The sequence below is a fragment of the Marmota monax genome, unplaced genomic scaffold (genome assembly GCF_021218885.2).
Source record: "Marmota monax isolate L192 unplaced genomic scaffold, Marmota_monax_Labrador192_F-V1.1 WCK01_AAM20220418_F8-fsc00051, whole genome shotgun sequence".
Lineage (NCBI taxonomy): Eukaryota > Metazoa > Chordata > Mammalia > Rodentia > Sciuridae > Marmota > Marmota monax.
Window position 1 is genome coordinate 15,923,139 of NW_026695202.1, and position 14,579 is coordinate 15,937,717.

The window sequence follows — 14,579 nt, forward strand, 5'->3', positions numbered from 1 at the left end:
AAACTGAAACTGTGAAGAACAAGAGGTTTGCAGCTGGTTAAGGGACTCAAACTGCTTCACAGCCATATGTGGGATACTGGCACATGTGTTTGCTGGTACGGTGTTCATGTCAATACTCCCGCTAATAGTCATGTATCTGTAGACATAAACTAGAAGTTATTCACATCTAACCCTAATTATTTACTGTGAAATAAATTATTATAATTATTAAAATAATAATAGTCAAATTTTATATTTGACTATTATTATTTATAATAGTCAAATACAAAATTAAATAATTTTGCTTCATAATAATGGTAATATTTCTAATCCCAGCTAAGATTATTTTCACCAAATGAGAGTGCTCTGCCTTGTTATAATTACCACTGAATCTGGGTAAAGTCTTTTAAGGTGCTCCAGAACTTCTGCTCTCTTTTGCTGACGTCTTCCCTCATGGGTATCAATTCCAGCATTCTGCAATTCACTTCTAATAAGATTCAGCTCTTCATTAACTTCAGACATTCTTGATTTTGTTTTTCCAATTTCATCCACAAGGTTTTCCTCTTGCTGTTTCTTCTCTTTTAGGCAATCCCTGCATTATAGCAAAAAGAAATACCAGATACATCATAGCTTTGTCTGCCACTGCAGAAAAAATATGGTAGTGATCTATCAATTTTTTTAGGGTGGAGGTACCACGGATGAAACTCAGGGGCACTGGGCACTGAGCCACATCCCCAGTCCTATTTTGTATTTTATTTAGAGACAGGGTCTGAGTTGCTTAGCACCTTGGTGTTGCGGAGGCTGGCTATGAACTTGAGATCCTCCTGTCTCAGCCTCCCAAGCTGCTGGGATTACAGGCATGCACCACCATACTTAGTGTTCTATCGATCTTTTAAAAATATTTTTTAATTGTTGATAGACCTTTTTATCCTTTTATTTATTTATTTATATATGTAGTGCTGAGAATTGAACCCAGCACTTCACACAAGCCAGGCAAGTGTGCTAATGCTGAGCCCCAGCCCCAGCCCATCTATCAATTTTTAAAGGATAAAAATATGCCTAACATCAAATATGGGCAAAAGAGCGTTTGATAATTCTTTGTTGATTCAAAACCACATATTTCTGGATATGAAAAAAGTAAGAATAGCTCACTATAACCAGAAATATCATTATGAGTTTACTAATAAGAAATACCAATTAAAAAGAAATCCTCAGTGGCATAATATCTAGGTTATATTTGACTTCATAACATAACTGGGGAATTTAAGTTTCACTACTGCTAAATGTTTATATTTTCAAAATTTAAGCATTTTACTTATTACGTGGCTAAGTAAAATTGTTAATAAGCAATCGTTAATAAAGATTGTTAATCTTTAACAATCTATAATGGAATGAAAAACAATGGAATGAGAATATCTAACACAGGGCTGGCATTCATTTGATGTATAGAAATATACTGGAGAGAGAAGAAAGCTGTAAGACGTTTTCTCTCTACCTACATGCATGTCTTTGTATACTCCTCCAACTTCTCTATTCGTTTTTTATGATCTTCTATTTGTTCTTTTATTTGTTTTAGATTTCCCTAAAATAGGAAATGAAACCTGAAATCAATTACAGCAATTCCAAACCAATACAATTACATGCCTACAACTTACTGTATCATAAGTTGATATAAATTTGAAATATCATATACCAAATATGAAAGTGTTTATGAAAGTAAATTTTAATTTTGAGATGGAAATGTGATATAGAGTTTTGAAGCCACACATATCAAGGTTCAAATCCTTATTCTTCCATGTGCTAAATATTTGATCTCCAGTGACTTCACTCTGGTAAATTCAAACTCCAAGAGGACGATTTTCAAATACCTGTGTATCTCCTATCTGTCCTTCAAACTAAATCAGTCAATAAATATTTATTCATGGACACCATGTGGTAGCAACTACAGAACAATAATGAACAGGACAGTCTCTGCACTCAAGGACTAATATCTGGTGGGAAAAACAGACAATTACATACATAATTACAGTAGAGAAGTTTAGTGTCACAGTAACAAGGAACCTGTAGAGCAACTAACAGGTGCAGTGCAGGACTCCCCAAAGTCTTGCTCTATTGGTCCTTTATCATTAAATCCAAACCCTGGGGCACAGGCTCCCTTTTCTCAGGGAGGGAGCGGAGTGTTCTAAGGTGTTCTGGATGCCAAAACCATGGATAGTATTGAATTCTATACATGCCATTTTTTCCTATAATTATGTATAAGTTAGACATAGTAAGAGAATAATACAATAAATAATAAAACAGAACAATTATAACTATACTATAATAAGTTATTTAAAACTTATGAATTATTTCTAGAATTTCATGGTTTTGAATGATGGCAGATCATGGGTAAATAAAACCATGGAAAATGAAACTGGATAGAGGAACTATCATAGTCTGCAGCTGGCTTCCTGTCTGGGAAGTGGCCAGAATAAAGGCTGGGAGATGGATATTCCAGGTGACTGAACTCACTACGTGAAAGGTTTACAATGGACACAATTATGCATCCTTCCTTTAAGAAGCTTCCAGTTTGATAGAGCTGAACCAATTATCTATAATTATATAATTTTTATATAATCTGATAATAGCCCTTAGTTGCAGATTAAGAGCAATGAGTAATTATAAGAAGACAACATTTTTTTCTGTAGTAAGGTAGAGAGAAAAGGAGGGCAAATGAAGATTTGGTGGTATGGGTAACTACAGAATCTAACCTGTACAGAGGAGTAGGTTATCCCCAAAAGAAATCCACATGCACAAAGGCAAAAATGTGCAATGGGTATTTTCAGAAATCAATGTATGATTTGATAAGATGAAAAGTGTACAATTAAATAAAAGTTTTTAAAATTATGTTACCACCTTTGATTTTTTTCCTTGCACAAACACCCTCTTCTACTCACAGTACTGCCACACACCCACTTTTCATATTGTATTTTCATCTGCCAAATCATAAAAATACCAGAACGGTACACTTTAGTGAGTTAGGGATTCATTCTAGAAACAAAATGACCTCAGTCACATAACTTAATCATCCTGTGCTTTTGTTTGTAGGTGCCTGAGATGTATCTGTGAGCAAAACAGATAAAAATACACATCCTTGTGGAGTTCACCTGCTAAGGGGTAAAGGCAGGCAAATAAAGCAAGTAAACACAATTTTGTTAGGAGATTAATGCCATGGGATAGACAGAACAGGGAAAGGAGAGCAGAAACACAGTGGGGATGACAACGTCAAGGTAACATTTGCGAAAAGGCTTGAAGGAGGCAAGGGAGTTGAAAATGAAGAAATGTAGAAAAGCATGTTCCAGGAAAAAACAAAATGAGCAATGCAAATGCCCTCAGGCAGAAACATGTTGGATACATTCCAGGAAGCCAGGACTACCAGATTATAGAGGAGAAAAAAAATGAGAAAAATGGGGGTAGGAGTTAAGGACTCTGATGGTAAAGACTACTGTGGAGACACCTGGGTGGGAAGATCAGAAGTCCAGTTTGGGATCTAAGGTTGAGATGTCTATCATTGTCTAAATGGAGACACTGAGGAAGCAGCTGGATGTACACAAAAGTGGAGTTTGGAAGGTCTGAGCTGGGGCTGAGGTTGTGGCTCAGGCAGAGGCAGAGGCAGAGCACTTGCCTAACATGCGTGAGGCACTGGGTTCAATCCTCAACACCACATTAAAAAATAAATAAAATAAAGGTATCGAGTCTACCTATAACTAAAAACAAATAAATACATTTTTTTAATAAAAAAGAAGGCCTGAGCTGGTGATAAAAATTTTCAGTGTAGTTTTTAAAAGCTGGGTGACACTACCCACAATAGCACGTACCTGTAATCCCAGTAGCTTGGGAGGCTGAGGCAGGAAGATTGCAAGTTCAAGGCCAGCCTCAAGCAACTTAGTAAGAATATTTCTTAAAATTAAAAATTAAAAAAGAGCTAAGGATGAGGTCTGAGGTGTAGCTCAGTGGCAAAGCGCTTGTCTACCATGCATGAGGCACTGGGTTCCATCCTCAGCACCACAAAACAATTAACAAATAAAATAAATACGTTCTGTCCATCTAAAACTACAAAAAAAAAAAAATTGAGGATGTAGCTCAGGTAAAGAGCCTCTGTGTTCAAACCCCAGTAGTCTCTCCCACCAAAAAAAAAAGAAAAAAGGTGTGTGACTATGGATCACCAGGGCAGTGAGTATAGGCAAGAGGAAAAATAAGGATGGAAATTTAATAATACTAATGTCTACCTTGTAAGGTAAGTATATTTGGTTTACAGCTGTGGTTGGCACATGGTATATTCATATAAACACTACATTATAGTATCAGGATGGCCCAGAGACTCTATATATAATGAATTGTTATTTTTGTTGATGTGCAACAGTAATAATTTTTATCCCAACTTTTAGTCTTTACAAAGAGAGACATGAAGAATCTATTCAATCTGTCAATCACCATCCATATTGTACCAGTACAGAAATCAAAACCCAGGAAATTAATAATAATTATTTATTGAGATTATACACATTAAGTAAAGAATAAGACCAGCTGGAAGCTAACCATGCCTTACTCTGAGACAGAACACCATAATGCTGTCTTGATAGTGACTCCTAATGTAGAATAACTAGTTTTTCTTGGGCTACTGTCATCCTTTGAATCCACAGGGAATTGGTTCCAGAAACTACTATGGTTACCATAATCTGCAGATTAAAGCCTCTTATATAAAATGACACAGTATTTGCATACAATCTGCATACCTCCTCCTATAAACATTAAATCCTCTCAAGAATATTTATAATACCTAATATAACACAAAGTTATGTAAACAGCAGTTATTATGTACTGCTTATGGAATAATAACCCAAAAATCTGTAAATGCTCAGTAAACACATATCTTTTCCTCAAATATTTTCAATCCTCAGTTAGTTGAACCCATGGATGTGGAACCCAGAGATATGGAGGGCCAAATGTATTTGTCCTTAATGCTTTCAAACGACTCTGCATTATCTCTATAATTCTACTTATATTTTTCCCTACATGTAACTTTCTCCTAAATGCACTGGCCTAAAATACACATAAGAACAGAGACTGTATCTTCTGACCATGTCCATCACTCACAGATGCAAAGAAATGCTTACTAAATACATGAATGATAGCAGAGTCTACTCTTATTTTACCATAGAAGAGCACCTAAATAATAATACTAAGCAGCACAACAAATAATCCAGAGAGCTTCCCCCGACACCCTGTGCTGGGGATAAAACTCAGGGACCCACCCCCTCAGAATTTTAAAAATTGCTTATGATTGATCTAAATCCATTTACATGTTGGAGAGTTAAGGAAATAACATTTCACTAAGAATAATTATAAATAATTACTATACAATCCAAGAGTACCTGAACTTCTCCATGCCTCCTCTTTTCAAAAGTCAGTCTTTCTTTCTCTGCCTTCTGTTCCCACTGCAGCTTTTCCAGTTGTTGAGTCATTATAGCTACTTTCTTCCTTACTTGTTCCTTAAGTTCTTTATAACGATCCAGCTGTATAAACAGCATCGAAACATTTTAACTCACTTAAAGAAGCATGAGAAAAGTCTTTGTATGACATCCTGTACTAGCAGGTAATTAATCTATCAGAAATAGTTTTATATAAATTAGATCATAATTCTTCAGGTAAAATATGTGAATATAGTATAAAAGCCCCCTTCTTTAAACTCTTTAGATAGAGCAACAAAATATTCAAAACAAGACCTCTAAAATAATATCTGTCAGAAAATCTTAAGAGAGAAAGGGGATCTAGAGAAAATGATACATCTCTTCTATTGATATAGTCACAATTATTATTTATGTATACTGTGATGTCAGATTATCATAAAAATTAATGAAAGAGATAAATGCTAAGAATTTGGTTGAGAGAATGTTAGAAAACTCCATTATATACTTTTGGTTATTTGTTACTGATTTATTATAGTTAAATCTTGTATATTGTACTAAGTTAGATATTAATTCATCACTTAACATTTTAAATCACCTTAAGTAACCAGTTTCCCTCCTGTGAAATCTCAGGCTCAAACATCTTATTTTATATGACAGAAAATAGTTTCACCTTTAAAATAACTGAATGACCTAACTTTCATTATAAAATTATACCAGGTAATCTTATTTTCTAAGACTTCAATAAACTCATAACACCATCTAATCACATAAAGGGAAACTAGTTTAAAGATCAAATTTATATTCCATATTCAGATGAAAACTTTAAATTCCCATAATTTACATCCCAAGGATATTCTCTTAAAATATCAGAGGTCATCCTTTAATTTCTTCTAATAAAAGAAGAAATAAGAGAAAAAAGATCTCTACTATGTTGATTTTTTCACCTGACTAGCTTCCAGTTCAATGTCTCGCCCTTTATGTAAGATTTCTTCCTCAATCTGCTTTTCAAAATTTCTCCAAGCACTATCTAAATCAACCAGTTCTGTTTCTAGGGCTCTTATGTCATCTTCCTGTTTGGAACACTGTCTTTCACTGTCCTTTATTGATTTCTTAGACACATCCAATTTCTTGAGGTGATGAGAAGTGTTTTCTTTGGCTTTAATGTACTGAGGCCTCTTCTGATTTAAAAGTGCTTCAAGAGACCTAAAAGGGGAAAAGAAAGCTTGTTTTTTAAAAAATTAATTTTTAATATAGAAAGGGAAGTTCTTTTGACAAATCACATTCAAAACTAAATTAAAAAAATTAACTTTCAGAGACTTAAGCAGATCAGTGATTGTCAGAGATTGGGAAAAATCAGAAGCATAGGCATTTTTAAAAAGAGCAGTTAAATAATGCATCTGCCAAAAACTATGGAACTATACAGCATCAAGAATGAACCTTAATGTGAACAAGTTTAAAAAATCACTTATGAGGCTGAGGGATACTAGATGAAATATAGAACATAACAAAAGAATCTAACTATACTACAAATACATGAAACAACTTTATTGAAAGAGTAGAAGGAAAAAGTGTGGGTCTAAGTAATTTTGGAGTCTGTCAGAAAACTAAAAGAGTACACAAGTATTGTACATTAGTTATAAAACTGCTTCCCACCAGGGTATGGGTTAGTCTTTCAGATATTGATTCCCATGATTACTGAAATTGAACAATTAAACAAATGGATGTCTAAAGGTGGAAGTCAAGGTTTCTCACTGCTGAAAAGGAAAGTTTTAGATAGACGTAAGGGAAAAATGATGAACGTGGTAATAGATTACTGTAGGGAGGTATCAGGTATAAATTCATGTTTATCTTAATAGAGATACATGCTTTCTTTTGTGGAATTACTTACAGAAACGTAAATATACAAGAGTTAGTATACACACATACATTTCCTAATTCTGTCAGCTGAGAAAGCCTAGAAGCAAAGACACCCCGGGAGCACAAGCACATCTAGCATGCACATGTTGGATCCTAATAGCATTCTTCAAAAAAAGGGGCCAAGACTCTGGAGAAATGACTAGTCCTAGGTCTAGGGCAGGCTCAGACAAGCTGGGCAGGCTAATGCTAGGACTGCCTCATATAAAACAAGCCTGGAGTATATTGTACTGCCAGAAAGTAAAGAAGTGCACCCCCAACACCAAAAACAATCACAATTATAGGGATACATCAAAGGAACACAAGAACCAACTCAAAGAGTTCTCAACTGGCTAACAGTTGGGTCTAGGTAAAAATAAATAAATAACATAGGATTAGATTATAACTCCAGATATAAAATATCCTAAGTCCATATGGATATAAATAATTGAATAAATAGGAGATGAATCTCCTGTACAGAATTCTTAATGAGTTATGTAGATACTCTGCCCTTAAGTGTGGGCCATGCACAGTGATTTCCTTCCAAAGATTATAATGTTGAAAGGCAGGGGAGTTGGGAGAGGAATAACTTCATAATGGAGAAAGCTGACAAGAACTATTTTGAATAGGTGATCAAGGTCAACATGAACAGTGATGTCATGTTGATATGATACAGGATATATGTCACAGAACATATAATATGTTGATATCCTGATATAATGTGAGGAGAATGACATTTTACTTCTGTGGCCCTCCTCCCTAAAACCCATAATGCCAGTCTAGTTATTAGAAACTATCAGACAAATCCCAATTAAGGGATATTCTTCAAAAATTCTGGGCAAATACTCAAAACTGCTGAGCTCATCAAAACCAAGAAAGTGTGAGAAATTGTAGAGTCCAGAGGAACCCAAGGAGACAAATAAATTTAATGTGATTTTCCAGGTCAGAAAAAGGATGTTAGGCAAACACTAAGAAAATATGACTACTATAGTCTTTAATTAATAATAAATGTGTCAAAGTTGGTTTATTGATTCTGACAAATATGGCATACTACTGTAAGGTGTTAATAAAAGGAGAAATTGAAAGAGGGAATAGGAAAACTTTCTTTACTATCTTGATAATTTTTATGTAATTTAAAAGTATTTCATAGTAAAAAACTATTTTTAAAAATCAACTTTCAAAGTGTCACATACTTTTATTTGCTCTATCAATCTACATAAAACTGAACCATTAATACCTATTTTAAAAAACTCACTTCAATTCTTTTTCTGTTTGTTGTAGTTGTCTAGTTAGCATTCCATGTTCCTTTTTCTTGGCTTTAACTATGTTTTCATGATGAGAAAGAGACTCTTTTATGACACTCAAATCCCTATTTACATGCTCTAACTCAGTGTTCAGAAAATGAATTTTTTTCTCATTATGATAAAGTTGAAAAAGCTGCAGTTGTATCTTGTTTATTTTCAGTTCTTCAAGGAGACTTTGATAACGTTCTGCCTAAAAAACAGTATAATTCAATGGAAGTTAAAAAAGGAGAATACTTAAGCTGACCTTTCATGAACTCAACTATTGTATCAACATACCATGTCTAGTGAATTTTGATTTATGTCATTAAGAAACAGTATTCTTCCCAAAATAGCATTAAAATTGAAAAGGATTTCTTTGTTCGTTTCTAAACCAGTAAATGATTTTGTGTTCATGCCCTTAGTAGTATGGTAGGAATAATAATGAAGTGGCACCTGCCAATCTGGGTCCTCATCCTATGGTCTTGACCTGTGAGTATGGCAGTCCACCAATTTGTCATGGCAACTCCATCAGCCTGGCATTAGCTTCCTCATATATAAACTAAAAAGACTTTATGATTACAGGGCTCCTAGCGATCAACTTTAAATTAATGATTACAGGTAAAATTACTGCAAGAAGTAATTTTTCTACTGATAAAAACTAATGGGGCTACTACAGGTTTAGTTTTGTTTTGTAGTACTGGGGATTGAACCCAGGGACACTCTACCACTGACCTACATTCCCAGCCAGCCCCTTTTATTTTTTATTTTGAGACAGGGTCTAGCTAAGTTGCCCAGGCTGGTTTTAAACTTGTGATTCTTAAGGCAGGAGGATTCCAAGTCTGAGACCAGCCTGGACATCCCCTGGGTTGGGGATACAGCTCAGTGATAGAGCACTAGCTTAGCATGTGTGAGGCCCCAAGTTCAACTCCTAGTACTGCTACACCCATCAAAAAAAAAATTTGTTTTCTATTACAAAAGGAATATTCTTGGTACCCCAGGCAACTTCTTGGTACCCAACAACTTCTACAGAAAGCTTTCATATCTAACACTTACTTAACTGGTTACATTTCAGGATACCTTACCTCTTCTTTCTCTAATTTTGCATGCTTGCGCTCTGCGGCTACATTTTTTTTCTTATTAAAATTAAATTGTGCATCTTCTTCAGCTTTTTGTAACTTTCTTTTCTTTTCCTCATATTCTCCTATAAGCTCTCCTGAAGTGCTGATTTCTTCAAAAAATTGGGTTCTTTCTTTGGGTTTTTTCGTGGAAATAGACTCTACAGTTCCCTGTTAAAAATAGTAGAGCATAACATGTAAAATACAGTGATGTCTTTTTGAAACAATGAACCACACAAAGCACGGCAGCTACTTACCTGGAAAACTAGACAGTTCCGTGCTTTGACTATTATGCCTATCTTTTCCAACTCTGCTATGTAAGCAGAACGACTCACAGGGTTATCATCAAAATGAAATTCAGAACATCCCCCTGAAATAGAATAAAGGCTGATACAAACTATTTTTCTTACTGAAATGGCCAGTCATGCAATAACATACCTGTTAATGAATGCAAAGACCAAGTGTCTATTACATGCCAAGGAATATTTTATAATGGCAAACAAAACAGACCAAAGTCTGATTTCAAGAAGTTTATATCCTAGTTAGGGAGACAAACAAATATGAGATATGCAAGTAAAATAAAAATAAATATATGTGACACAGTGGCTAACTATGAAGGAGTACAAGAGCTGCAAAGCAAGATGGAAACTTCTGTATGGGGTAGGCAACAGAATCTTTAATGAGATAAAGGCTTTTGAAGTTAAAAATTCAAAGAAAGCCAGGTGCAGTGGCATGGACCAGAGCCCTAGCTCCTTAGGAGGCTAAAGCAGGAGGATCATTTGAGCCCAGGAGCTTGAGGCCAGTCTGGACAACAACCCAGGCTATTTGTTTTGAAACACCATCTCAAAAAAATAAATAAATAAATGATTAAAAATCCAAAGGAAAGTAATAAAACTAGCCAATGAATATGTCTGGATGATAAGTGGTAAAATATTTAAATTACACATTAAGGTACAAGTATATAACAGGAATCTCTAAAACCAGCTGTGATTGAATTTGGGGGAAGACAATAAGACAGTACTTATACATTAAAACTGTTGTAGTGGACCTGAATAAAAACTGAAACAATTGAAAAAATAAAATACACACCTATTTACAGAGTAAATAAAATCCTAGCATAGAATAAAAATGTATATAAATGACTCTAAATTTTGCTTATGCAGCGAACACAGAAGATTCATAAACAAATCACAAAATACAAATGAAAACATTTCACTCTAGTTGCTTTTTCATGATAGGAAAAAAAACTATCTATACAAGCCCCAAATATGCAAACAATTAATTCATCACCAAAATAGATAAATAACCTGAGAAAGAACTTACATGACTTCTTACAGGTGGGCTCTCTCCTTCATCTTATTCAAATATTCAGGTATAAAAATGCTATTTGTCAGGAGAGACCTAAATAAGTAAGCCTATCTACTTAAGGAAAAGTCTAAGTAGAGAATAAAATAGGTTGTCATGTGCATGCTTCTGAGGAAGAAGAGCCTCTAGCTCATGCTGCCAGTGGAACAGTCACAGCCTGCATACAGGAAAGCAGGCCTTATAACTTGCTCCTGAAAAACCAAATGGCAAAGGTACCTCGAATGATTCTTGCAAATGTCTTCTCTTCTCCACTTTCCTCCACATATACAATCTTTACACTTGCAGAAGAAGAAACTGGTTTTCCAATATGTGCTCCATGAATAAGTTCTTGAATATTTTTCACTCTTAAATTAGCCGTTTTCTCTCCCATTACAAAACTAAGTGCATCCATTACATTAGATTTTCCTGGAAAAGAAAAGAGAGAAAGGTATTCAGTCTTTGGATAAGAATCCCTTCCTATGCCAAAGAAATCAGGCCTCCCAATGGAAGTGAAATATAGCCAAAACATGTCTGAGTAGTTCTGTCTCCTTGAGATGAAAAATGCATGGGACTGAGAAGTTCTAGGAAGATCACTTGTTTCTTCTAAGCAGCTACTGCAGAGCATTAAAAGGTCTAAGTTTAAAAAAATAAACAAATGGATCTAAATTCCAGATTTCTGGAGCTGGGGTTGTGACTCAGTGGTAGAGCGCTTGCCTAGCATGCATGAGGCACTGGATTCAATCCTGAGCACCAAATAAAAATAAAAACAAATAAAATAAAGGTATTGGGTCCATCTATAACTAAAAAATATATATGTATACATACATATATATATGAAAATATAAATTCCAGATTTCTCCGATTATTAGGTACTATACCAGGGCAAATCATTTAACATCCCTGAATTTTAGTGATCCCTGTTTTATACATATGGAAATGATCACCTAAAGCATTTATGTAGCACCAAACCCTCACATTTAAAAAAAAAAAAAAAAAAGATAAGCTAACTAAATTCAGTATCTTTCCAAAGGTAGGTCATGTTGTTGTATCTTCATAGGTGGGGTGATAGGGGGCTACAACAGCTAAATGGCAGGCCTGAGAGTACTACTTTTGAAAGGCCTGCTTGCAAGATGGCTGGCATCTGAGGACTTAGATTTGGACCTGTGGAGAGTTTCTACAATTCCCTGGTAAGAATGGCTCACCATGCCTAAACTGTTTGTGCAAACAATATGACTTAAAAACCCTGGGCACTGAGTTTCTAGCAAGGTTCCTTGGTAGGCATCATTTCTACTTGTGAACTTGTTGCTAGAGAATTAAGCACTGTGACTTCAATAGGTGAGGACTCTAAGAATATTGTACCTAGTTTTGTCAGGTTTTCCCTATATACCTGTTCCCTTTGCTGAATGTGCTTTGTACCTTTTCACTGAATAAAAATGTTCCTGAGTATAACTATATGTTGAGTCCTATGAGTCTTCCCAGCAAATCACCAAACCTGGGAGTAGTCCTGGGGATTCCCAACCCCAAAGGTAAACTTATTATCCAATTATGAGGCTGCAATTTGCTTCATGAATTTTTCCAAGGTGCAATATCAATGCAGCTATTATCTGCTCTATTATTTGTTCCTTTTTCACATTAGGGATCTATAAATCATATCAACAAGCAATCTGAATTTTCAGTGCCAAAAGAATAAAGAAAAAGGAATGCTGTCGGCTACTAGAAATAAGATTTAGCTTTAGAGTTTAGGATCTTTCTAAAAAAGACTAGAAGTATTTTAAATGCTGAAAATTTATTTAGCTGAGTATCAGTTAATAGGTATGAAACATATTTTTTTTGGCGGGGGGGGGCGTTAACTGATAAGAAATACATAGAGGGGCTGGGGCTATAGCTCATTGGTAGAGTGCCTGCCTCACATGTGTGAGGCACTGGGTTCGATCCTCAGCACCACATAAAAATAAATAAAGATATTGTGTCCAACTACAATAAAAAAAATTTTTTTAAAAAGAAATACATAGAGGACAAAATAACATTCATTGAATGATTAACTCTGACAGTAACATAGCTAAGCAAATTTTGTCAACCCTTATTAAAAATCTTCCTAAAATAAATATTTCCCCACGTAAATCCAATCATTCAATTAATGTTGTCTCTAATAAAGGTTATATATTTTGTCCAGACAATAAAAATGACAAATATATTTTAATAAGCATCATGGAGAAATACACTGACTGATGAAATAAGAGGGCAACTTCAGATAAGATGCTCAGAAAACATTCAGTGCAGGCCTACCAGTTAGTGTTAGCTTAACAATCACGACCAACCTCTGCTGAAAAGAATGAAAGAACAAACGAATGAACCATGCCAAGTTCTGTAGTGGTCAGACTGGGGACCTCTGCTATGAATAATTTAAAAGCAACATCAGGAAAATAGTGATTTTAGAGGAGTTCTGTTTTAGGCTACCACCACTTCATAAAGACGAACCAAGTATTATAAAACATAAAAATTACGACATGATTTTCCAAGTGCCTTTTGATTCCAACTCCACACTTCTCCTTATTCCTCTCTTTACCAACCCTCTACTAGTGCAAGCCTCTTTTGCTGGACTCCTTGACCTCTGATCTCTTGTATCCTCAAATTAATTCATTCATCCTACAAACATTTTCTGAACACCTATTTATCAGTCCTTACTTTGCTGTAAGGACTGGGGCTAAAAAACAAAATACAGATTTTACTCTGTTGAACTTTATGGGAAATAATACTTTTGAACTAGCCTTCTATACTAGGCATCAGAACATAAGACCAAACCAAAATGGGGTCATTCATGCTAAGTGCCACATAATCAAACTGAAACTTTGAGGAAGCAGGTAAACCTCCACATGGAATAGTTTATCCTGAAAACAAGAGGTTCACAGCAATCAATCAGAAAGAGTCCTGTCCATCTGAGTTAGGCGTAATAAGTTCCCTCTGCTGTAACCCTTACAAGAAAAGTATCCTGTCATAACATGATGTTAGCCAATCCACTGTGTTCCTATCCTACAAAAACCATCATTTTGTTATGTTCAGTGAGTAGATAATGGAGAAAATTATAATGTAATAAATTATAATAAAATAGTGAACATAAAGTACGATTGAAGCACTAGGAAGAACTAAAGGTTGGAGGCTTTGAGTTGGCTTTTCAAAGAGATAATTCTGGGCTGTTTTAAAGGGTAATGAGAAGTTTGGAGAGTCAGGTGCTGAAGGTAAATATTCCATCCCAGGAAAAGAGAATAATAGTCTAACATGCACAAAGGAGTGAGAGAGCATGGCACCAAAACTAGTAAGAAAGCAAATAATTCAGTGTGGGTAGAATAGAGCTTACATGTTTTAGAATGGTAAGAGAAAACTGAGAAAGTTATTTTAGTATAAATTATAATGTTATATTAAAGGAATTGAACTTTATGCTGAAGATTATGAAAGAACTTTAGAAATAACTTTTTCAAATGTTTTGTAAAGATTTTTCAGACAATAACCCAACAAAA

The 14,579-nt window shown here is 34.9% G+C and overlaps 1 protein-coding gene across 2 annotated transcripts in view; it reads right to left on the minus strand.

Moving 5' to 3' along the window:
* Smc1b (structural maintenance of chromosomes 1B) overlaps positions 1 to 14,579 on the minus strand; it is an 80,620-nt gene that overhangs the window by 53,734 nt on the left and 12,307 nt on the right. For both annotated transcript variants that reach the window (XM_058574233.1, XM_046429610.2), the window contains exons 2-9: positions 11,302 to 11,490; positions 9,978 to 10,090; positions 9,688 to 9,891; positions 8,578 to 8,816; positions 6,374 to 6,632; positions 5,394 to 5,534; positions 1,479 to 1,561; positions 364 to 571 (exon numbers count right to left, since the gene is read on the minus strand). In XM_058574233.1, coding sequence (XP_058430216.1) covers positions 364 to 571; positions 1,479 to 1,561; positions 5,394 to 5,534; positions 6,374 to 6,632; positions 8,578 to 8,816; positions 9,688 to 9,891; positions 9,978 to 10,090; positions 11,302 to 11,490 — 1,436 coding nt within the window. The remainder of the gene's footprint in view (positions 1 to 363; positions 572 to 1,478; positions 1,562 to 5,393; positions 5,535 to 6,373; positions 6,633 to 8,577; positions 8,817 to 9,687; positions 9,892 to 9,977; positions 10,091 to 11,301; positions 11,491 to 14,579) is intronic.